At 46.2% G+C, this 22540-nt stretch overlaps 2 protein-coding genes across 2 annotated transcripts; both read left to right on the plus strand.

Annotated features, from left to right (window-relative positions):
* Positions 1–13710: 13710 nt before the first annotated feature.
* LOC136527043 (amino acid transporter AVT6A-like) lies at positions 13711–17504 on the plus strand. Its single transcript, XM_066519650.1, has 5 exons — positions 13711–14839; positions 15452–15604; positions 15714–15917; positions 16215–16680; positions 17118–17504. The coding sequence occupies exons 1-5, from the start codon at positions 14437–14439 to the stop codon at positions 17257–17259; spliced, it is 1368 nt and encodes a 455-aa protein (XP_066375747.1). The 5' UTR covers positions 13711–14436; the 3' UTR covers positions 17260–17504.
* A 662-nt stretch (positions 17505–18166) lies between these two features.
* Positions 18167–19022, plus strand: LOC136529403 (uncharacterized). Its single transcript, XM_066522475.1, has one exon. The coding sequence runs from the start codon at positions 18253–18255 to the stop codon at positions 18844–18846; it is 594 nt and encodes a 197-aa protein (XP_066378572.1). The 5' UTR covers positions 18167–18252; the 3' UTR covers positions 18847–19022.
* Positions 19023–22540: the final 3518 nt, after the last annotated feature.

Below are 22540 nucleotides of genomic sequence, written 5' to 3' on the forward strand. Positions count from 1 at the left end.
AGGGTGATGAAGAAGAAGAGGTGGAGTAAAGAAGAAAAATGGAGAGAGAGAGAGAGAGAGGAAGAAGAAGAGACCAGCCCCCCTTAAATCTTGTTCTGCATCCGCCACTGTAGATAAGCTATCAGTTTCCATTGTCCACTTGTCTTTGTTGTGGTTCTGTGTGGGCAAAGTTTTCTTCTGTTTTTGCGAATTACACGTTACACTGATAACACACACTTATCCCTATGAGCAAAATTTTCAAGCAACTAGTAAGCTGTGCAGGGAGACTCACACCAGGGAACAATCTTCCACTGCAGGTTATCCCCATCAGCCAATCTGATGATAGCATGAAGCTGGTGTCGTCGAAGTCAGAATTTTTTATTTTAACACTTTTTTAAAGTTTTTTCAAATATGACACTGTTTATTTTTTTTCTTCAAAACTAATACTTTTGGCCGTGCCTATTGAAACGGCATGACGAAATAATGCTGTCGCGCCATGCATGGGGGCGCGGCAGGAACGGGGACGTGGCACTTCCCCAGTCCCTGGACGCTGATGTGGTAGGCGCTACCGCGCCTCAGATCTTGGTGCGGCAGTGCCACGCTACGGCCCACGGCATGGCAAGGCCCAGTATAGGCCCGCGGATCGGCTTCCTCTTCCCTCTCTCTCTCTCTCTCTCTCTCTCTCTCTCTCTCTCTCTCTCTCTCTCTCTCTCTCTCTCTCTCCATTCTATCCGCGCATGACGCCGTCGCCCCCTCCCTTGGCTCCTCCACTGCCGACCCCTCCCGCCTCCGTCCCTCCCTTCCCCGAAGCTTATCCTCAGCCTTGATCACAGTAATGATTCTCTTATTTGTCGTTTGAATGGTGGATTCAAAGATTATGAATGGTAGCTAGGGTTTGGAGGAAAATTGTATTTGAGAACTATGGGCTATGGTTTGGAGGAAAATATTAGTTTGCTTTTGGCAATGTTAAGGTTAATTAGTTAGTTAGAAGTATGTTTACCATGTTTAGTGTAAGGTTTACTTTTGTTCCTATAAGTGTTGGTTATATTATTTTAGTTGTATTGCAAATGGTTAGCCTTTACATTACCAAGTGATTTTTTGATTGATGTTAAATTACAACGGTTTTGTTAAATGCAAGACATGTATTGGGAGGAGTATTGGTGAAAACGGGGTCGTCCTAGAGAATTATACCCCCAACGTGTCTAGCAAAGATGCCCCCGTCCCTCCTAACCTCCCTATCCCTAACTGTGACTATGGCCATCCAGCCGACATGTTTCAATCGAGACATCCAGACACAGTGGCTCGTTGCTTCTACACATGCAATAGTTTTAATGTAAGTAATTGTTTTCGTATCTTTTTTTCTTCATTTGTGTTAGTAGGTTACTAATATTTTGTTGGAATCTTGTTGTGTAAGCCCATGAGAGGTCCTTTTTTCAGTGGATCAACGGTGCAGACAAGTTTGACCCAAGGTACCTCCTTTTCGACGATTGGTGGAGAGGGAGACATCCACGTGAGCACTTCGAGCGGTGGGTTCCACCTCCCCCTAACCCCCCACCAATGATGGCTAAGGAGAAGCACCTAGCCACAGTTAGACTACTCGAGGAACCTCCTCTATGCGATTGGAGTTTGTGTGTCCCAACAAACATGAAGTAAGTGGAAAGTGTATATGTTTAAATGTTTAGCTCTATATGTTCCTGTACTAATGTCAGCTCTTTTAGGTGTTTGCATTTGTGAAGTGTCATTTCAAGGAGTGGCTCTATGGTCCTAAGAATCAATGGCTGGAAGAGCCACCAAAGACAAAGGAAAAGAAGAAAGAAAGGGTAATTTTCAAAGCACCTCCTATCATGTGCGAATGTGGTGTTAAAGCCAACACGGCCTAGTCCCTTCGAAGCTTGGAGTAGCCCATTATTGCGGCCATATGGTTGACTATGATGAGGTTGGTTATTGTTGTGGAAAACATGAAAACATTTTTTTCTTTTCCAAAGAGTTATGATCTAATTTTTTGTTTTTACAAAGCACTAGGAAATGCAAGTGGGAATCTTATGATGGTCAAGCTAAGTTCTTGGATGACTTGAAGGAGAGGCAAGTACTTGCATAGAAGAGGGGATATGGACCTTAGTACGTCAACCTCTTTGTTAAACTGCACATAAAGAAGATACGTGAGTTTGCTAGACAGCGTGGTATTTGTAACCCGATCGGTGTTAGGCTTGACAAATGGGGGTTGGAGGGACAAAGGGCGTTAGAGGAGGAGAGGGCAAGGAAGGAGGCAAGCGAGGAGGCAAGAGTACAGATGCAGATCTTGAACGACCATGTTGTAGCATTGTGTGTCAGTGAGCCATTGGAAGCATTGCTATTTTCATTGCGTGCTTTTAAATGTAATATAATTGCGTTGCTAACTTGTTGCATTTTATACATGAAGGGATTGGATGCAGTGAGGATCATGTCACAGAGGTGGCCCATGCAAGATTTGAGAAAAAAGAAGTTACATGAGCATAGAACGTGAGCTGGTCACACCGTTCAATCTCCGATTGTGTTGTCCGATAAGGGAGACGAGGATGAGGACGACACTGCTAGGTTAAGCAATCTCATCGCTCTAGCTGAGACGGGCTTGTAGGCGGAGGAGGATGAGGACAACACTGACAGACTAAGCGAGCTCATCGCTCTAGCAGAGGAGGGCTTATAGGCGTTGGAGGATGATGACGCGTTCTTTTCTCAAGCCACAGAGGCTGCAGATGTAGCAGAGGCCACTTACTATAGGCGATAGACCAATCAGGGCAATGCAGGTGAGCCTAGCCACCTAGACAAGGTGGGGGAGAACGTGTTCTTGTCTCAGGCCACAGATGAAGCAGAGACTGCTTACTACAGGCGATAGGCGGATCAGGGCAATGCAGGTGAGCCTAGCCATAGCAACAAAGTTATGGTAGAGTATTGGTACTCGGACGATGAGTTGCTTACTCAGTATGTTTCTGACTAAGGATTTCGGATTGCGCCTTGTGGTAGTTCCATGCTTTAGTAATGAACAATGTTGTTATGTAGTAGACCTTTCATTGTGTTGTCTTGTGTTTCATTTCAAGTATTGATGTATTGTACCCATTTAACGAGCAATGTATACATTTACCGAAATACGGAGGCCCATTTGAGACAACATTACAATTGCATGGAATGTCTGTAGCTATGTCCATGTACGAGTAGGAATTGATGCACATACAGGAGTGGCAGCAGCATGAAACTTGTCGAATCCCTTATTGCTAAGCATGTATGGCATGTGGTGTGATCAGTGTGGCACAGCTTTTGCCGCGCCATCTACCACGGCGTGGCAAAGCCTGACGTGCTAGGGCAAAGGGCACGGCAAGCCTGACACGCCACGTGTCATCACGCGGTGAACTGCCGCACCATCCTTCACGACGTGACAGAGCCTTACGATGTTTCCAGCGCAACCACCAAGGATTGAGCATCGATGCTGTTGAAGCAATTTCAAGCATATAAGATTCGTTCGACCAAGACCACAAGTTCACAAATATAATTTCATAGGTTCACAAATAAATCACCAAGAGCTTAAGTTCACAAATTGGTACATAAGATCAAAGTTCTTTACTACATAAGTTCTTGACTACATAAGTTCTACATAAGATCTGAAGGCCTTGTTCAAGGTGTACCTACATTATTGTCAAAAGAGTAAGTAAGGAGGCAAGACAACAAGTTTTGCAATTGAGGATACTTGAAAGAAAACATGGACTATGTTTACCTAGATCCTATGTCCTAGGAGTGAACGGCTACCTCGGACGCCTCGTTCTCTTCGGATTTGTAGGCAACACATTAGAAGTGTACCCAACGTCCGTGCGGTCGTGTCGCCGGGGCTGTCGGTTGAACTATTCCGCGTCACTAGGACCCTGTAAGTATAAGATAGGCAAGATTAGTTATAATCTTTAGCATTGCTAGTTCATACATGCTAGGTATTAAAAATGTAGCTTTGTTAGTACCTGCTCGTCTCCTTGGGTACCAAGCGGGGCACCACCTAGCTGAGACCTGTCAATCTCATCCGCATGCCAAGGGTCCTGCTGGTGGTGGTGTACGTGGAAGCCCAGGGCGTCATCGTTGTCTTCATCGTCCTCTACTGTAGGGCCCTTCCCAGTGCTATGGTGGGATGGTGTACGCACAGCGGAAATCGCACCTATCATTAGCTCAGAAGAACCAGCTGGTGTCCTCAAAGAAGCCGAAGTTGTTCCACCTGACCGCGCCGAGTAGTCGGGTTCCTCCCATGGAGTATCCATGCAGCTCAACTTTTGAGCCAACTTCCTGTAGCTCTTCTTCACTTTCTGCATCAACAGACGTTAAAGAAAAATTATTCATCAAGCACGTTGAGAGTAAAAGAATATTTTCATAATGGACAAGTTTATGTCTACCTCCACAAAGGCCTGTAGAACGCCTGGGCCTTGCCCTCTAGACTCGTGGAGTTGAAACGCTGCTTCGTTGGACAACCTTGACAATTGTGTGGCCTGGGTACAGAAACATGGTTGGACCATTTTTGTACACTTACTAAATGCCAAATGGATAACAAATTGTAGCATTCGAGTATCTTACCACGTATCTCTAAAGTGAGGCTCTCTGTAGTTGTGTGTCCTCCCTAGTGGCAATATCGTACACATCTTCAGTAACATCTTCCTCTGAGTCCTCATCAATTGCGTCCTCAGTATAGGGGGGCTTGATATGTGTCCTCGTAGACCTGTGAAGCCACTGTAGGTACTCGTCGAAGGTGTGCTGATTGTGTGGGGGACCCGCATCGACCGCTCACCGCTCCCTGGTCTCCCACAGCTAGATGTACTCGTAGTGCTTCACGCGCCAATCCTTATCCTTGTACCTCTTCCTGCGGTCAAACCTAGAACAAAACGATATTTAGTTCTACCAATCGATCACCTCATAAATGTAACTTTGCGGTGTTCGATGATGCAACTGTGCAATTTTTGGTTGGTGGAGTAGAGCGGTGGTGGGTAGCCTATAATTCTTCTGAATTGCCTGCAAACCCTGTCGGGCAAGTGGATCTTGACCACGTGGAAGAAAATAAGAGGGACGTTGTAGCGATATTCATCGAACTCTTCCCTAGTGATAGGACTGAGGTGCTATTGCAGCTCTGGAGCATCCCAAGTACACCAAGAGACCTAAACATTTTGTAATTGAGTTAGCTATTGATATAGTGTACATCCAACAAGACACATGTATGATACAAAAGAGAGCGTAACCTGGTGCTGTGTCAGGACATCGAGACAGTCCATGTACTCCCTGTACTTGCATCTCACATTCCCTCTAACTAACTCTGCTTCCTTCTAGATATACAGAGCAGTAGGAAGTGTATCCTGCCTGTTCCAATGCTGCATTAAACACGACAATGAAATATGCAATCATAATTTCATGATATGTAACAACTTCAAAGTTACTAGGGAACCAAAATACTTACAGGAAAAATGTTAAGAAGGGGCCTCCCAACGGGCCATCTTTCCCAACACCAAACCTAGAGTAGGTAGGAGCATTCACCAAGGCTCGCAAACCCTGAGGTGCAACGACAGGCAACGCATAGCTATCAATACATCCATGCTAGGACCACGCTGCCCCAGCTGTATGTCGCTATGTTCTACCACGGTTGGCGTAGTATGTCAAGGAAAATCTAGCTGATGGTGTTGCTCGACGTGTCCAGGAATAGGAAAGTGCCAAAGAAGTGCTAGAGCCACACTCTAGCAAACCTGTCGATCTCAGCCTCATCAGCTTGTGGGTGCAAGTTATCGAAGCGCTCTATGATCCATGACGATGAAACACCGGAAGTTTTCCTGAAATTCACCAAAGACAATGAGGCGCGATGGATTCAGGAAAGCAATGCAAGTAGTAAATAGGGTTCAATTGCTTACTTATTTTTTTTGCATTCTCGTCGGTGGAACAAAGCCATAGAACTGAGCCACCAGCTCTCTCGAGTGATTGTTGTCAACTATACCTATCACTGGAAGTCTCCTCAACCGAAGGCCAAAGATAGCCTTTCACGTCCTGCATGGTCATGGTCATCTCACCACAAGGTAGGTGGAACATGTGGGTCTCAGGTCTCCACCTGTGAGGTTGCATTATGAAAATAGAACGACTGTTAGTTACCTCAATTTTGTTATAAAAATGTTTATGGAGGATGAAGGGACTCACACCTGTCTATAGCTACAGGGAGAAGTGTGGTGTCAAGGGTTGGAAGACCGTAGTTGACAACTCAGACAAGCTCAAGGAAGCTGGCACGTTGTATGTACGGCGTGTAACGCCCATCCCACTGGTGCGCCCTGTTGTGCGTGCGTGGCCTCAAAGGAGGCAAGGCCACCTCTGTGTCGGTGTTGATCAACATGTGAGCTTGGTGCTTGTCGTCGTACTCCACCTCAAGAAGGGGGTACAACGGGTGCTACGTTGGAGGGGCCATCCTGGTACAAATTGATAAACAAAGGGTTGAACAAACATAATGAATAATACAATATTGAAATTAACATTAAGTGGCATTGCAAAATTAAAACTACATATTGAAAGTAACATTAACAAACATATTAAACAACTTCACTAGGAAAATAAGCAAGTTCTATGTATAGACCCGCTGCCCTCGTCTTCTATGCCTGCTAGCCTTATGACCAGGTTCTTTGCAAATGGGCAAAGATTCCTGCCATGTGTCTCATTGAAGTCTCCCCCTCTGTACATGTCTTCGTCATATCCTCCCATAGCGTCCATGTCCCCCTTGAGTCGCTTCTTCTTGCTCCTACCCTTCCCTACCTTCATTAGGTCTAGATGCGGCACATAGTCATAACCATGATAAGGGGGCCACTATGTCGGGTCAAGGTACGGCTCGAAGCTCTTCTCCCATATACTAAGGGTGTTCGAACGGAGATACAGGGGTGACATGTATGGTAGACCCTCGAAGTCATATCCACGGACCCTGCAGGAGTGATCATGTGAGAGCAAGGGGCATGCATGATCTAAGGGACGTTGCAATTGCACTCTACTTTGTCAAGATCAACTCGGTAGTTCCATCCACCATAATGTTCACCGCCCAACCTTGTGCCACCCTTACCCGTACACTGAAGACATACCAGCGAGGTCCATACGGCTCAGCGATATGCTACTTGGCCAATCCTCGGCCCCTTCAAATGTTCTGTTCTAGCCTTTCCAAATCGCCCATGCTCAGCTAGATTCCTCTGTGCAAGTTCCCACCTCTTGACAAAATATTCGTTGAACTTTTGAAATGAGAACTCAACAATTCCAGACACAGGCAACAATTGAACTCCGGTGAATACACGATTGAAAGACTCTAACAAATTGGTGGTCATGATGCCATACCTGAAACCGCCCTCATCATATGCTACTGCCCACTTAGCCTTCTGTTCCATCTGCGCCTCTAACCAGGCCTTGCTCGCTTCGTTTACCATCTGGTCTAGATCTCTCTTTGTCTCCTTAAACTGGTGCTCTGTACGTACACAACATAGAGGCTTTACCTTGTCACAAACCTCCTTCTTCCTCTGACACCGCTAGAAATTAGCGGCAAAATATCGCATGCACCATCTGTGCACTAGAGGCAGGAACCCATCGATATGTTCACCTACAGCATTAAGAATCCCTGGATGATGGTCTGAGATCACACATATAGTGCGAGATGGGCCAAGCACTTGTACACGTAGAAGTCGCATGAACCATGACCACGATTCATTGTTCTCTTCCTCTGCCAAAGCAAAAGCCATGAGTACTATCTAGTCCTCCGGATCAACAACAACAGCCATCATCAAGGTGCCCCTATACTTTCCTGTCAAGAAAGTGCCATCAACAAGTATGACTAGCTGACAAAACTGGAATGCATATTGTGTCTGTGCGAATGACCAGAACACACGATGCAGGACATGCCTCGACGGGTCCTCGAAATACATCCCTCTGGTGTCTACAAACCATTTCAAACCAGGGTTGTAGTAATGCATTGCACATAATATTCGGGGAACCCTATTGTACGCTTCCTCCCAGCTACCCCAACGAATAGCCAGGGTAATTTGCTTAGCACGCCAAGCCTTTCTGTACTTAACATCATACTTAATGAATCCATATATGGACTGTTGTAACGAAGACACCGAAATGTCGTTATTGTCATCAACGAGCCCCAATATACGACGGGCAAGGTAACGTGCAGTGAGCTGCTGCTGATTTTCCTTCCCCTTATTTGATAGATAAGTCTAGGGTTGGACCACTTTACTTATCCTCCACTTGCCATCACTCTATCTCTTTCGTGCATTTAACCTCCACATACAACCATTTTTGCATATCACGTGGTACCTCAACTCCTGGTCCAAATGGGTGACGGTGTACGGCCTATGGTGATACACAGCATAGTCCTGAAAGAACAACTTCATCTCTGACATTGTATTGAATATCATCCTCTTGCTAAGGATTTTGTTCTCATGGTCATACAATGATTTCCTACACATCTGCAGACCAGTGTCATAAACTGCCATATCCGTCATGCTGACATCCCTATAGTTTGGAATGCCACTGAAAGGTACGTTCATCGACCTTAGTTGCATAAGCTCTGTCGCTGTGTAAGGTGGTGGTGGAACGTACTGCTGTGCTTCGCTAATTCTACCCCATGAATCATAGGGGGTACCACCCTCTAGCAAATCTGTGACTAGTCTACCCTGAGTCGGTATAGCATGAAGTCCCTCAGTTGGTACTGGTAATGGTATAGCATGAACCGATACTGGCATGGCATGAACCGGTGTTGGCATAGCATCTGTACCTCCTTGGTCATCATCAGAATCATCTGAATCACTGCTAAGTACATCACCAATCCGGTCCTCCTCCTCCGTTCGAACTCGTTCACATCGAAGTCATTGCTTATACAGCCTACTAGAGTTGAATAAAACTGCTCCTGCGTCAACTGACCGTCCAAATCTATGTTACCCTGAGTTGCTTTCCCTTCGACCCCCAATTCTTGTTCATTGCCTCCAACACCGTCATTGGATGGCCCGTCATGGAGATCCTGCATCATATACCCATTCTCCCCCACCACCTCAGGTATGGGCACATTGGAACCTTGGAGCACCCTATTGTAGTGGGACTAGTGAGCAGGGTCGCGTAAGGGTCTCAAGACATAGTGTGCCCTAGTCTTCCCACTATCAAACCTCTCCTTTAGTGTAAAATCACCGTCAAACTTTGCATTCAAACGGACACAAAGGTCGTTGAAGCTAGGAGGTTCATCAAACCATTCCAATTCTTCTTCCATATCCTCAAACATACCATCTTCTTTCCTAACACTTCCTCTGTAAAAAACTTGAACACAATAATCCATCTACAAAAGCATTTGAGGAAACTTCATCAAGTCATCCAAATCGTCGTACGTATTGTCTATAGTAATACAAATACCTATACTAACTAATCTAATATTAACATCTATACAAGACTAACTACAATAACTAATTATACTAAATACAATAACTAACTCACTAATTGTACTAACTAAACTAACTAACTTTACTAACTATACTAACTTACTATACTACCTATACTAACTAAACTAACTAACTTTACTAACTATACAAACTTACTATACTAACTAATCATTCAAACTAATTTTGCATATTAACCCTAAGTAACAACAATTTCGATTCAATCAACAAATACACAAGGGGAGTACCTTGACAACGAGGGAAAGATTGGGGCTTAGCCAAATCCACCAATGGCGACGAGGTGGCCGCCGGCCAGACAAGGAAGGGACAGGGGGTGCAGGTGAAGGAGACGATGGGGAGAGAGACCGGACGGCGGTGGAGAAGGGGCCGCTGCCCTGGCCACGGGCACGGCTCCTAGAGCGGGCTAGAGAGGGAGGAATAGGGAGAGAGGGAAAGAGGGAGGCGGGTGATCGTAGGGGGGGAGAGGCACGGGTGGTGGCCTCAGCGGCAGCGGTAGCGGCGGTGGTGATAGCAGTAGCAGCAGCAGCGGTGGCCTCGGCGGCGGTGGTAGCGGCAGCAGATGCGGGCGGCGGGTGCGTCTCCCCCTCGATCCGTTTCGAGTGAAAGAGAGACAGTGAGGGGAGGGAGGCCAGTCCGCGGTCCTGTATTGGGCTTCGCCACGCCGTGGGCCGTGGTGCGGCACTGCCGCACCAAGATCTACGGCGCGGCACCGCCTACCATGTCAGCGGCCAGGGCCTAGGGAAGTGCCACATCATCGCTGCTGCCGCGCCGCCATGCAAGGCGCGTCAGCATTGTTTGGCCGTGCCGTGGCAATAGATGTGGCCAAAAGTGTTAGAATTGATAATAAAAAAATTCAGTGTCAAATTTGAAAATAGTTTAAAAAAAGTGTTAGAAATAAAAAAAATGCTCGAAGTCGAGGGAGATGTTATCCACCAAGTGGATCCACCGAAAGGCGAAAGTCATGTCCCATGTCGCGGCTAGTCGACCACAGCACTGAGACGGCACGAGCTTCACCTGGATGGTGACACTGAAGCCCTCGTTAAGCCTTGCTAGCCGGCAGCCGGCAGGTAGGATCGGCGTCAAGCGCAGCAAGACCAAGAGACGAGAGCGATTTTCTAATTATGGGTGGCGTGCTCGGCCCACTCTGAGAGCAGGAGGGGGGTGCCCTCAGTTGGAATATATGGGCTTGGCTAAATAAAAACTTCTAACTAACTCCAAATAAAAATCTTAGGGGCTTAAGTATTCATGCCCCCCATTTTGAGCGAAATGGTAGTTTTCTCCTCGTTTTTTAAATTTTGTAATTTTACACCTGTGTTTTTGAAGTGAAGAAAGAGTCTGCGCCTATTTCGTAAAGCCCATTTAACCATGTTAACTTTTGCACGAATATATAAATTTGCCCATATGATTTTGCCCATATTTTATTACTGAACTTTGTGATTTTACCTCTATTTCAAGATTAAAGTTTTGACATAATTTTGTAGCGACGTTGGCAATAAAATAAGACACAAGTTTATGCATTCGTTTTATTAATATAATCTAGGTAAAATTTATCAAAATCTATTATGGAAAATTCATCACGGATGAGTTATTTTTAATTAAATAAATAACAAATCCGAGGCTAACAAAATTCACTGCAGTTGGACCCAAAATCCCATGGGCCCACCAGGCAGAGACACGTTGGCATGTGGCCGTGGCAAACCCGGGGAGGAGGTAGGGGCACGAACGTCATTGTGGCCCACCCGTTGGGCTGTGGCCGCCGCACATCTGCTCTCGATTTGACATGGATAGTTTGAACGGAGCATGGGCTCTAACTCATTAGACATCGACATCCTTTCTCACAGCGGTGAAACTTTTAGTGAGTCATTGCTCTGATATCACTTGAAAGGATCGAGGATGTCGCCTAGAGAGAGAGTGAATAGGCATTTCTGGAAAATTATAACTTAAAATGCAGAAGCCATTAGAACGGAACTTCAAATCAGAGTAATCAATGCCTCAAAAATAAGACACTGAGTATATAAAGAATAAAAATAAACCTAGGAGCCATACAACACAAGTGATTAGAAGCAACAGCTAACAAATACAACACCGCCCCTAATACCGGACTTGTTTGGTAGGCACACCGGACATGTCCGGTCTACATGGGCAGTGTAGCCTGTAGGTGATGATCCAAATTTGCTTCTTCTCCACCCTAACTTCAAAGCAATGTTGCTGGGGCCTACTAGGGGTTTTGCCAAAACCTGCACACAAGCTAGCACAACCCAAGCATATCGAAGGAAACATAAATATTAAATGAAATGCAATTGAGACACGATATTTATTTTACGGGAGTTCGGACTCTCTCAAGTCTTACTCTTCGTTGAATAGGTAATGAGTGACCACTCCGCGATGCACTCTAGTCGCGATCTCTTTCAACCACTTCTCTCAATCCACTAGTGTGATTCCTTCCCTTGTGGAGATGGAATCGAAGTCCTCACAAACTTGCTGAAGCACACCACAGCCTTGAATGCTCCTAAGCGACTCCTAGCCGTCGAGAAGCCGAGCTCCGAGAGTAACAAATGCGAATCACGAGATCGAAGAACCCCTCAAGTGCTCAAGTATTGGCTTTGCTCTCTATTTGAATTGCACTCAAACCCACCAAAAGGATTCAACCCTAGGGCTCAATTCTCACCAAGAGAAGTATGGGGAGTGTGTCAAAGGCTCTAAAATATATATGGGAAGCACAAGAATCAGCAACCCTTTGGGCTCATGTGAGTTAGAACAGCTCGTGCCTAATGATTATCGATATGGAGTATAATTACAAGATGTATTGGGTCGCGCCCTCTATCACGACCAGACTTATAAGCCGTGCACATATGAGTTCAACTCGAATCTTTCAATGATATGGAATCTGATACCGTACGTATTGAATTTTGTCACGGACATGTTGGCTAATCTTTTATTAAGTTGCTGATTTTTTTTTTTTTTGATAAAAAGGGTTGTTCCCGGTTTAGAGCAAGCACTGGGCTAACCAGTTCCAGGCAAATTCGCAAATTCACCTCAATCCGGGCAAGGACAGATTGTTCCGTCTTTGCCAAGTTCAGCGTTCGGAGCTACCCAGGATTCAATTTTCACTGTCTTTCGGCGATTTGATTGAGGTTTGGAATATGAGCTCGGCGTTCGGGACTACGCAGGACATATTCTTTTATTTATTTTTATATAGGAACGTGGTCGACTGGTTGGCATGCGCAGAGATTTTTTTTTTTTGTTTTTTTGGCGAAACATTATTATTTACTCATACAGCACCATGTTCCACATGACAAAACTGGATGACAACTAACCCCTAACTAATCATAGAACTATAAGAACTATAGGGCGCTGAAAAAACAAACTAAAACACTGTGCTGTCTGATTTATTGTGAAAGAAAAATACTATTCTGGCTAAAAAAACTAAAAAAGACGAATTATAAGATAAACGAACAGGACCAATATATGTATAAATAAATACTCCAGAATAGGAAAAAAACAGAGCAAAAATTGGGACAGGTCTCAACAGAGACGGCCAGCATATTTACAGCCACTGTCACCGAAACCAAATCGCGGCCTCTCCGGTATCAGATTGCTTGGGTCTTCCTCCTCCCCACGTCAGAGAAAATGGTTATTTTGCCATTATGAAACGTGGGTTTTGCTGTTTTGCCATCATGTAAAAGAGATTCGCTGTTTTGCCATTATCAAACCAGACACAGCCGCTAGAATGCCATTTGACCGATTTATTGTCAAATTTAATTATTATTTTATTCTCTCCGTACTTTCATTCCTGTTTTACCCCTCCTCCTTTCTTCCTCGTTCACGCTGAGAGAGACTGCCGCCAGTCCGAAAAAAACATCGCCGCCGTTTCTTCGACAGCGCCGGACCACTGCTGACGCTACTCCAGGAGGACGGTGCGGCCTCCTCGACGTCCGGCTGCCGCCGCGGCCGACTCTACGCTAGCCAGTCGCGGCCGGCACGATGCGAGTTCGCCGTGGCGCCAGGACCAACGCCAGATCTGCGAGCTGCTGTTCCTGCCCGTCACCGGCCACCCACACGAGCTGCTGCTCTTGCCTGTCGCTGGCCGCCCACGCGAGCTGCTGTTCCTGCCCGCCGTCTGGTCCACGCGAGCTGCTGCTGCTGCGCGTTGGGTGGCCGCGGCCGCGCGGCTCGCTGGCTGCGGCCGGCCGTGAAGCTTGGCTGGCTGCCGGCGACAGTCGAGGAGGTGGGCTGCCGGAGACGGCCACGGTAGACGAGCCTTTCCCTCTCCTCACGTCCTGTCTCCGTCTCATCTCTCTCGTTCTTTTTTTTTCGACTTCTCGTCTCTCTCGTTTGTGCTCTCCGTGATACAAGGGACAGAAGAAAGAAAATGCTTTCGTGCTCTCGTCAATGAGGAAGAAATGAAGGGATAAGAACAGGGGTAAAACAGGAACTAAAGGATTAAGAGAATAAAAGAATGATTAAATTTGATAATAAATCAGTCAAATGGCATTCTAGCGTCTGTGTCTGGTTTGATAATAGCAAAACAGCGAATCCCTTTTACAGGCAAACACAGCGAAACTCAAGTTTCATAGTGGCAAAATGACCATTTTCTCCCCCACGTCATTGCCTCGCGGTTTACAGGGAGAGCCGTGGCAGCACGTTTTTCCTGATCCTCTTCCTGTTCTACCCATTTGTTCAGCTAACACGCCCCACTTCCGTCGCTTCAACGGCACGGGAGAGAATCTCTCTACCCAGCCAGGCAGCCAATTGAAGTCCTCGCTTGGCTTGCTGTATCTCCTATCCTGTTCCGCGAGATTCGTGGCGATTCTGCTACTGATGAAATTTTTTAGTTCTTGAAATTTCTTGTACGAGTGTCAGTAGCCAACTGCTGATACAAAGATCCTAGCTTTTCTATAGTCCCTTTCAGTGACCTTGCCCAAGAATTTGGTGTTTTTCTTTTTTGTGTGTGTACAATTTCTTCCACTACAGCTGAAGAATCTGCTGTTTTGGGAGATTAACCATGGGCGGCGGCGGCGCTAACGACCGCTTCCCGGGGGCCAGCGACCCGCTGCTCCCCACGAAGCGGGATGGGGACGAGGACGACGCCGGTGCCTCCGCGTTCCACGAGTTCGACGGCGCCTCCTTCGCTGGCGCGGTGTTCAATCTCTCCACCACCATCGTCGGCGCGGGCATCATGGCGCTACCGGCCACCATGAAGGTGCTCGGTCTCGTCATGATAGTGCTCGCCGCGCTCCTCACCGACGCCTCCATCGAGCTGCTCGTGCGCTTCAGCCGCGCCGTCGGGGCGCGCTCCTACAGCGCGGCCATGGGCGACGCCTTCGGATGGTGGGGCAGGAGGCTGCTCCAGGTCTGCGTTGTCATCAACAACGTCGGCGTCATGATCGTCTACATGATCATTATTGGTAGTCGAAACACATCATCTGGGCGCAGCCTGAATTTCGACGCAATTCATCTGTTTCTTCTTCTTTGCCTCATTGAATTTCTTAGGATTGTGGTGTCTTGTCCTTCGTTTGACAAATCGAACTTACATATTGTACTGCAAGTAGTAGATCAATTAATTTTCGGGTTGTTCTGGAGTCTTGACTGTGGATTTAGGAGCAGATGTTGTTCCACTGTTGCTTCCTGTCCAGCATACACCGAATGAAAAATGGAATATTGGGTAATTGACTATTTTTGCATTCAATAAATTTCTGCCCGTTACGGGAAAACATCTTTGTTAATTGGTAGCCTATGTATTTCCTATTTCTGTATAAGGTCTGAGACCCCATGGGATGTTGGTGTAAATTCTAGAACAAGATATTCCATTCCATAGATACTGTCTGAAAGGAAATGTGAGTTTGTTTCACTTGTGGCCAACCAGAAGCACTAAGTATCATATGCCTTTTACATTTTCAGTTCTGCATTTTATACTTCAAATTTGATAAAATGACACTCCTTCAATGTTTCCCCAGTTGATGCCTTGAACTGTGGATATTAGTTCCTACTGACATACAAATTTTCATTGTTTACCACAGGTGACGTGCTTTCTGGAACCACTTCTGGTGGTGAGCATCACTATGGTGTGCTAGAAGGATGGTTTGGAATACACTGGTGGAATGGGCGTTTCTTTGTTCTCCTTGTCACAACCCTTTGTGTTTTTACTCCACTAGCATGCTTGAAGCGTATTGGTAAGCAATTGAACTACCAAGAAGTTATTACAGGCTCTAGAAGGTTAATGGATATTTGATTTAGTACTGTATTTGAGAATATGTGTTTCTTTTAATTTTTCTCTTGCAGATTCACTGAGCTATACATCCACAATATCTGTTGCTTTGGCGGTTGTATTCGTTATTATTACTGCAGGAATTGCTATCATCAAGTTAATAGGTGGACAAATTCCAATGCCCAAGTTGTTTCCCACTGTTCCTGATTTGGCATCTGTTTGGGAACTTTTTACAGCAGTGCCGGTTCTTGTCACCGCTTATGTTTGCCATTACAATGGTATGAGAAAATTCTAATTCTGACTGCAGATAACGAATCTTATTACAAACAGAATGGAAAAGGTGCACACTGCTATTTATGTAGTTGCATTCCTGGAAAGTTTTACTGTTAATAATGTGAATGTCAGGGGCATAAAAATGCATGTAAATGACAAAAATGAATAAATAGTCATAGGCTAGTTTGATAGCTATCCCTACAACTTGTTTGAGCTGACGTCTTTAGTGTACAAGCAAGTCCCAGGAAAAAAAAATGCTTGCTTCTCAGCTGTCTAAGGAGATCTGATTTACATTTTTTCAGTTCACCCAATTCATAATGAGCTAAAGGACTCTTCCCAGATCAAACCAATAGTGCACACATCATTGACACTATGCTCGACTATCTACATCACAACAAGTTTCTTTGGATATCTCCTCTTTGGTGAATCTACACTCTCTGATGTGCTCTCCAACTTTGATTCAAATCTTGGGATCCCATACAGTTCAGTTCTAAACGATGCTGTCAGAGTGAGCTATGCTGTTCACCTTATGCTTGTGTTCCCCATGATATTCCATGCATTGAGGCTTAATTTGGATGGGCTCCTCTTTGCCTCTGCAAGGCCTCTGTCTTCTGACAACAGAAGATTTGGCATAATGACAGCATTGCTCCTCCTAGTGATTTTTGGGTCTGCAATCTCCATTCCTAGTATTTGGGATGCCTTTCAGTTTACTGGGGCAACTGCTGCTGTCTGTATTGCCTTTATTTTCCCAGCTGCAATCACTTTAAGGTAACTTGATGCTGCTAAAACTTTGTTCAGAATAGTTGTAACTGTGTTTCCTTCCAGCAGATCTATTCACCTAGTTTGGTGTACTTTTTTTCTAATTCTAGAATGAAGATTGACCTCTGAGCATGTGGGAAATGAGAATAAAAGAAAATAAACCCTGTCTATGGTTACTCTAAGATATATTTGTGTTGATTGCTTCTGCTGGGTTTCAACTCTAGCTTACCCCAACTTGTTTGGGACTTAAAGGCTTTGTTGTTGTTGTTGTTGTTGTTGTATAACTGTAGGTACTCGCTGCTAATATTTAAATATGTAGTAGACCTGATAGATAAGCTGGATTATAATTTGTATGAATTTCTGGATTGGTTGCTGCCATGATGGTTAGTTGTTGAAAGACACTTCATTCTGGTAACCTCTAATCCCTTTTACTTTTGGTATATCAGGGATCCACAAGGCATTGCCATGAAGTGGGACAAAATTCTGGCAGTCTTCATGATTGTTCTTGCTGTTGTATCAAATGTAGTAGCAGTCTACAGCGATGCCTACAAAATATTCCACAAGGAAAGTGCTCCTTCTGAGGCCTGAATTTGGGAGTCCACTGAAGATAGATCTTCATGGTGGTTTGTACGTTAGGTGTAATCAATAAAAGATTCATAGGTCATTTAAGCTTTGTTTTTGATGATTTCTTTCGTGGGCGGTGGTCTGACTCAAATCGCGTTGAGTTTCATGTGTGTATCTACACTCTGGGGCTGAAGAGTTGCACAAACTGAAGTGCTTCGGTACAGTAAAAACAATTGTATCAAGTGTGAAATTATAGAGTTATACGATCATGATGACTTGTTCTTGAAAATTGTGTTGGATGTGAAGTAACCATCGATATCTCTTCGAGTGTGCTATGCTTAGTGCGTTAGTTAGAACAAGAAGTGAGAAATCATGAACTTTTGTTCTTTCTCATAGACAGTGGGGTTTTATGGTTCCACCCTATAGAAAGGCATTTTGTAAATTGTCATGGCATTGCTGCTTGGCGTGCTTACCAGGGGTGAAAATGGTACGGATATTTTCCGACCGTATTCGAGACCGAATCCGTTTAGAGGGGTTCAGATCTGTCCATATCCGAGTTCGGGTATTCAACATCCGACACCGTATCCGTATCCGAATACTTAAATCGCATATTTATGATGTCGATATTAAATCATATCCTATCCGACATGGTTGACACTATCCGTATTTGAATCCGAATCCGGACAGAAATATAAAAACAAATATAACATCAGTGATATCCGTCCGTATCCGATCCGTTTTCATCCACAGTGCTTACTAACCCCGGCAGCGTTTATAGGCAGCAACCGGCGCAACAAACCAGAAGGAAACTAACGAATATCTGGCCCGGCTTCGGCGGGGCCTCCAATCCACCATGGTTGCTCAGGCCAGGCGGCGTCCAGTGAAACCAGAGCTTAGAGCTGGCCCACACGATCAGAGGTCTACCTGAACTTGGTTGAGGCTTTATATCACGAAGAAACAGCCACCAAGCAACCGAACACCACAGTACTGTACCTCTTCCGGCTTCCGCAGCACAAGATGAACCAGCTCTCTCTTCTCCACCGCGCTCTCCACCTACATCGCCTGTCTCCTAGACGCGGCCATGGCCTCACGGCCGCCGTCGTCCGAGCTCGGCTCTCCTCCCCTGAACCCACCCCACAACAGCACGCAAAGCGCCTCCTCGCCGTAGCATCTCACGAAAGCATCGCGGCAGCTACGGAGGAGAGCCACCCGCGTACAGAGCTCGCGGCGGCGGGCAATAATAACGACGGCGCCGGCGCCGGCGGCAGGACGTGCGCGCTGCCGACGTGGGCGCTCATCGACGGCATCACGACGGGCGTGGCCGTGGCCGTGGCGCTGGCCCTGTCCGCGGGCGCCGGCCCCGCCCTGGCGCTGGGACCGGAGGGCCCCCTGGTGGAGGAGTTCTGGGACAACATGCGGCGGTACGCGCTGTACGTGGTGACGGTGAGCACAGGGGTGGCGTACACGGTGCTGCAGCCCATAGCGGAGCTGCTCAAGAACCCCGTGACGGCGCTGCTCATCGTGGCCGTCATCGCCGGCAGCGGCTTCCTCGTCTCGCAGGTGCTCAATGCCATGGTCGGCAACTCCGACTTCATCTACAGGTACGAGTAGGTAGCAGCGGTCAGCGGATGGCGAGCGTGTGGCGCTGAGGCCTCCCTGTGCCCGAGAATGGAGATAGATGAACGTCTGACGTGTCAGCGAATCATTCGACCGTATACTAAGTGTGTAATCTCTTCGGCTCTTCGAGTTCGGCTTCCTGTTCAGTATGATATTACTTTGAGCAACAAGCCAAACATTAGAACACACAATCCAATTATGCTACTTAACTAATCGAGCTAATCAAACTTAGCGAATACCCTCTCTAGATGGTAGATACATAGATTTGGCTATGCACTTAGATATAGTATGCTAAAAAAGCCAAAATGTCTTATAATTCGAAACGAAGAGAGTACACGAGCTATAGATTAAACAAAGTGAATTGTACAAGTGTGGTAGGCAAACCAACGAGAACAAGTGACACGATGATTTTTACCTCAAGGTTTGGTTGTTTGCCAACAAACAATGTCCCCGTTGAGGCGAGTTCTTGGATCACTGCTCCTCTACAAGCCTCGCAAGCCCTCATTGTGGACACTTATTTATGAGTCGGCAAGTTGAAAGGTCCTAAATGGCTAGATGGGGTGAATAGCCTAAAAAAACTCTATAAATTCACTGGAGCAAAGAGTCAGTAACATAAATGGTGAAATACAATTTTGCTCTACAAGGGTTGCAAGCCACCTACACCACAATTCTAGTTAATTAATATCTCCAGATCAATCAATGACTATGTCACTACTCTCTAACTAGTGAGCTCTCAAACAAACTACACTAAAGAGCTTCACTAGACAAGCTGCTCAACAAACTAGCAAGCTCTCAAACTAATTACACTAAAGAGCTTTGCTACACAACTATATATCAAAGTAAATGTAAGAGAGTAAGGTGATTATACCGCCGTGGCGAGAGACAATGAACCCATCAATGAATACCAAATGAATCACAAGTGAGAGTAACTTAATGACATAAGCAATTTACTAGAGTTGCCTTTGACGCCTCACTGGGGAAGGCACAATAATCACTTACAAGCACTTTGATCGGGGACGAACACAATCACCAAATCCCCTCACCAATCAATAAATCACCAACCTTCTAGGTGACGGCAATCACCAAGAGTAATAAGAAATCCACAATTACAAGAATCACCTAATGCCACCAAATATGCAACATCAAATGCACACACTGAGGTTTCCCCTCAAATCCTCTCTTAAATGAGCAACAAGCTAGGAGAGGGAGAGGAGAGGGAGGAGATGCTCTTCAATCTCACAAGATGAATATTTTCAGCCTGTTCGCTTGTTGGTTTCAGCCAGCCCAAACCAGCCAGCCAACAGTGTTTTCCTCTCACAACAAACCAGCACCAGCCAGCCCAAACCAGCCCAGAAACCAACCAGCGAACAGGCCGTTTGAATCCTCAATCTCTCGCTTAGGGTTAGCACAAAGCTCTGGGAGGAAGAGATCGATGAGAGGAAAGCTTGTTCTTTTTTTTTGGTTCTCGTAATTATGAGGAAGAGTGAGCAAGAGAGGGTGAGAGAAGGGGGAAGAAGGAGAGAAATAGCCGGCCCCACGTAGCTGGTCCAACCGGCCACCCTCCTCTCAGCGCACGGGAAAGCCACGGCAGGAGCAACGGCTCCCTCCAGCACTCTCTCACTGACGCACAGCCCCCATAGCTTTCTCTGTCCAATGGCTCCTACTGCAGCGAACGGCAAACAGTCGAGAGCAAACGGTGGAACCAGGAGCAGCAGCCAATGGTGGAGCGACGACGCCCTATGCACGGGCGCGCTTTTCGCTCGGCCAAACGCAAGTCGCGACCCTATCACACGCACGAGCTCCCCGCATGCAAAGACTGACGCGCTGGGCCCGCAAGCAGGTGCCCCCACACGACAGCGGCCAAGAGCGCCAGCAACACCCGCTCTCTTTTTCTCTCCCACACAGAGTAAACGAGCGGCTGCCTGCACTCATTCTCTGAGGCTTTTAGCTATGTACCCTTAAAAAAGATGTCACACTCCTGCGTACCCCTCAAAAGTTGGTCGTCACCTACATGCCCTCGCTCGAACTTTTCTTTTCCCTCACGCCATTCTGTCGGCATTCTGTTAGGTTTTGGCCGTTTGGCGGCTCTGACATGTGGGACCAGGCTAGAAAAATATCCTCCTTGCCCTCTGGGTCACTGATATATTGGGCCGCCATCTTCTTCAGTCTCACCCGAGCCTCTCTCTTAGTCTCTCCCCATTCTCGTTCCTCACTCTCTCACCTGAGCGCGGGAGGACGCGGCGGCGGATCTGGAGACGGCGGTAGTCGGTGTTGGCGGCCCGCCCTCGAAATCCTAGCCCCGTGGAGCAAGATGGTCGGGCAAAGCAAGCATGCCGTGGAACGGACCCGGCGAGAGGCCGGATTGGTTCCGGGAAGGGTGAGTACCGCTCCTCCTCCCTCCTTGACTTCGCCCCTCCTTGTATTGATGTTGATTGCATTAGTGTATTGCGCTACCGAATCATGTTTAGGGTTTATTGATTACGTGCTCCTTGTTCATCTGTAGGATGGACCTAAACAGTAGTTACAACCTAGAAATGCGGATTGTTGGTCCCAATTATCGTGCAAAGTGGTTTTCTGTGAATGAAGTGGTGGATGCAGACAGAACTTTGTTAACTTGCCTTATGGAAGATTTGGTTGACAAGTATCCTCCTAGCTATGGTGATGTAGCCACATTGTTTTACTGGTGCATGCATAGTAAAGTTCACATACCTGTGCGCAATGACCAAGAGATGCTAGCGATGTTTGAAAAAAAAATAGGGCAACCAGAACATGCTTGTTGACTATTGCATATCATAGTCCTGGTACTCAGCCTGTGCTTCCTGATTGGGAGTCTGGTAGCCCAAGGAAATCTGCTGAGCCCCCATTCACTCCTTCAATTGTTTCTCCAAGCATAGCAGAACCAAGCCAGCCATCTATGTCTCAGCCACCCAAACCAAGCCAACTTGAGTTCCTGGCTAACCCAAATCCAATGAATGAGCATATGGGGATTGATGATGAAGGCTTGTATATTGATCTTGGTCCCAAATCCAATGAATAAGGGAGCAGTGAAGAAGAAGTTGACACCAAAGAAGCTGCAGTAAGAAACTCTAGTGATGTTCTTTTTTTGGCCCTGACGCATGATCTTTTGGTACTTTGATGTTCTTTTGGGGCTGTCATGAAAAACCTTGTCTGAATTGATGGTTCATGTTAGTGATGTGAACAAACTCTAGTAATTTAGTTTCTATGTGTAAACTGTAAGTGATGTGATCAAACACCATATGCTGTTGGTGATGAAACACTTTATGCTACCAGTTATGTGATGGATGAGTGAACTGTTAGTTTCTTTGTCTTAATGTTGTTATGAACCATGAGAAGCATTCATTCATTCATCTATTCATTCATGCATTGATTGATCCATACATCCATGAAAACTCACACACGCACACACAACAGCAGCCTACTTCTTGAAAATAGCATACAAAGCAAGCACCAAGCACAAATACACAAGTTTTTCAATCCTCCTAAGCTGCTGCTGCACCCTCTTGTCCATTGGAGCATGGCCTTCAACTACAGTTGCTTGGGAACCTTCCTGCAAGATGGCCAGAGGAGGAGCTGTGGGAAAACCACCAGGTGCTGCCACTGCCTGTAGTGGAACTGCTTGGATTGATGTAGCTGTCTCCCCCATCTCATCCTCCCACTGATAGTACTG

Source organism: Miscanthus floridulus, chromosome 19, assembly GCF_019320115.1.
Source record: "Miscanthus floridulus cultivar M001 chromosome 19, ASM1932011v1, whole genome shotgun sequence".
In the NCBI taxonomy this organism is placed as follows: Eukaryota; Viridiplantae; Streptophyta; class Magnoliopsida; order Poales; family Poaceae; genus Miscanthus; species Miscanthus floridulus.

Excerpts from the sequence above, each read along its gene's own strand:
- LOC136529403 (XM_066522475.1), top strand. The coding sequence starts at position 18,253 with ATGAACCAGCTCTCTCTTCTCCACCGCGCTCTCCACCTACATCGCCTG.
- LOC136527043 (XM_066519650.1), top strand. The coding sequence starts at position 14,437 with ATGGGCGGCGGCGGCGCTAACGACCGCTTCCCGGGGGCCAGCGACCCG. Across the intron at positions 14,840-15,451 it reads CGTCTACATGATCATTATTG|GTGACGTGCTTTCTGGAACC; the intron begins GTAGTCGAAACA and ends TGTTTACCACAG. Across the intron at positions 16,681-17,117 it reads CCAGCTGCAATCACTTTAAG|GGATCCACAAGGCATTGCCA; the intron begins GTAACTTGATGC and ends TTGGTATATCAG.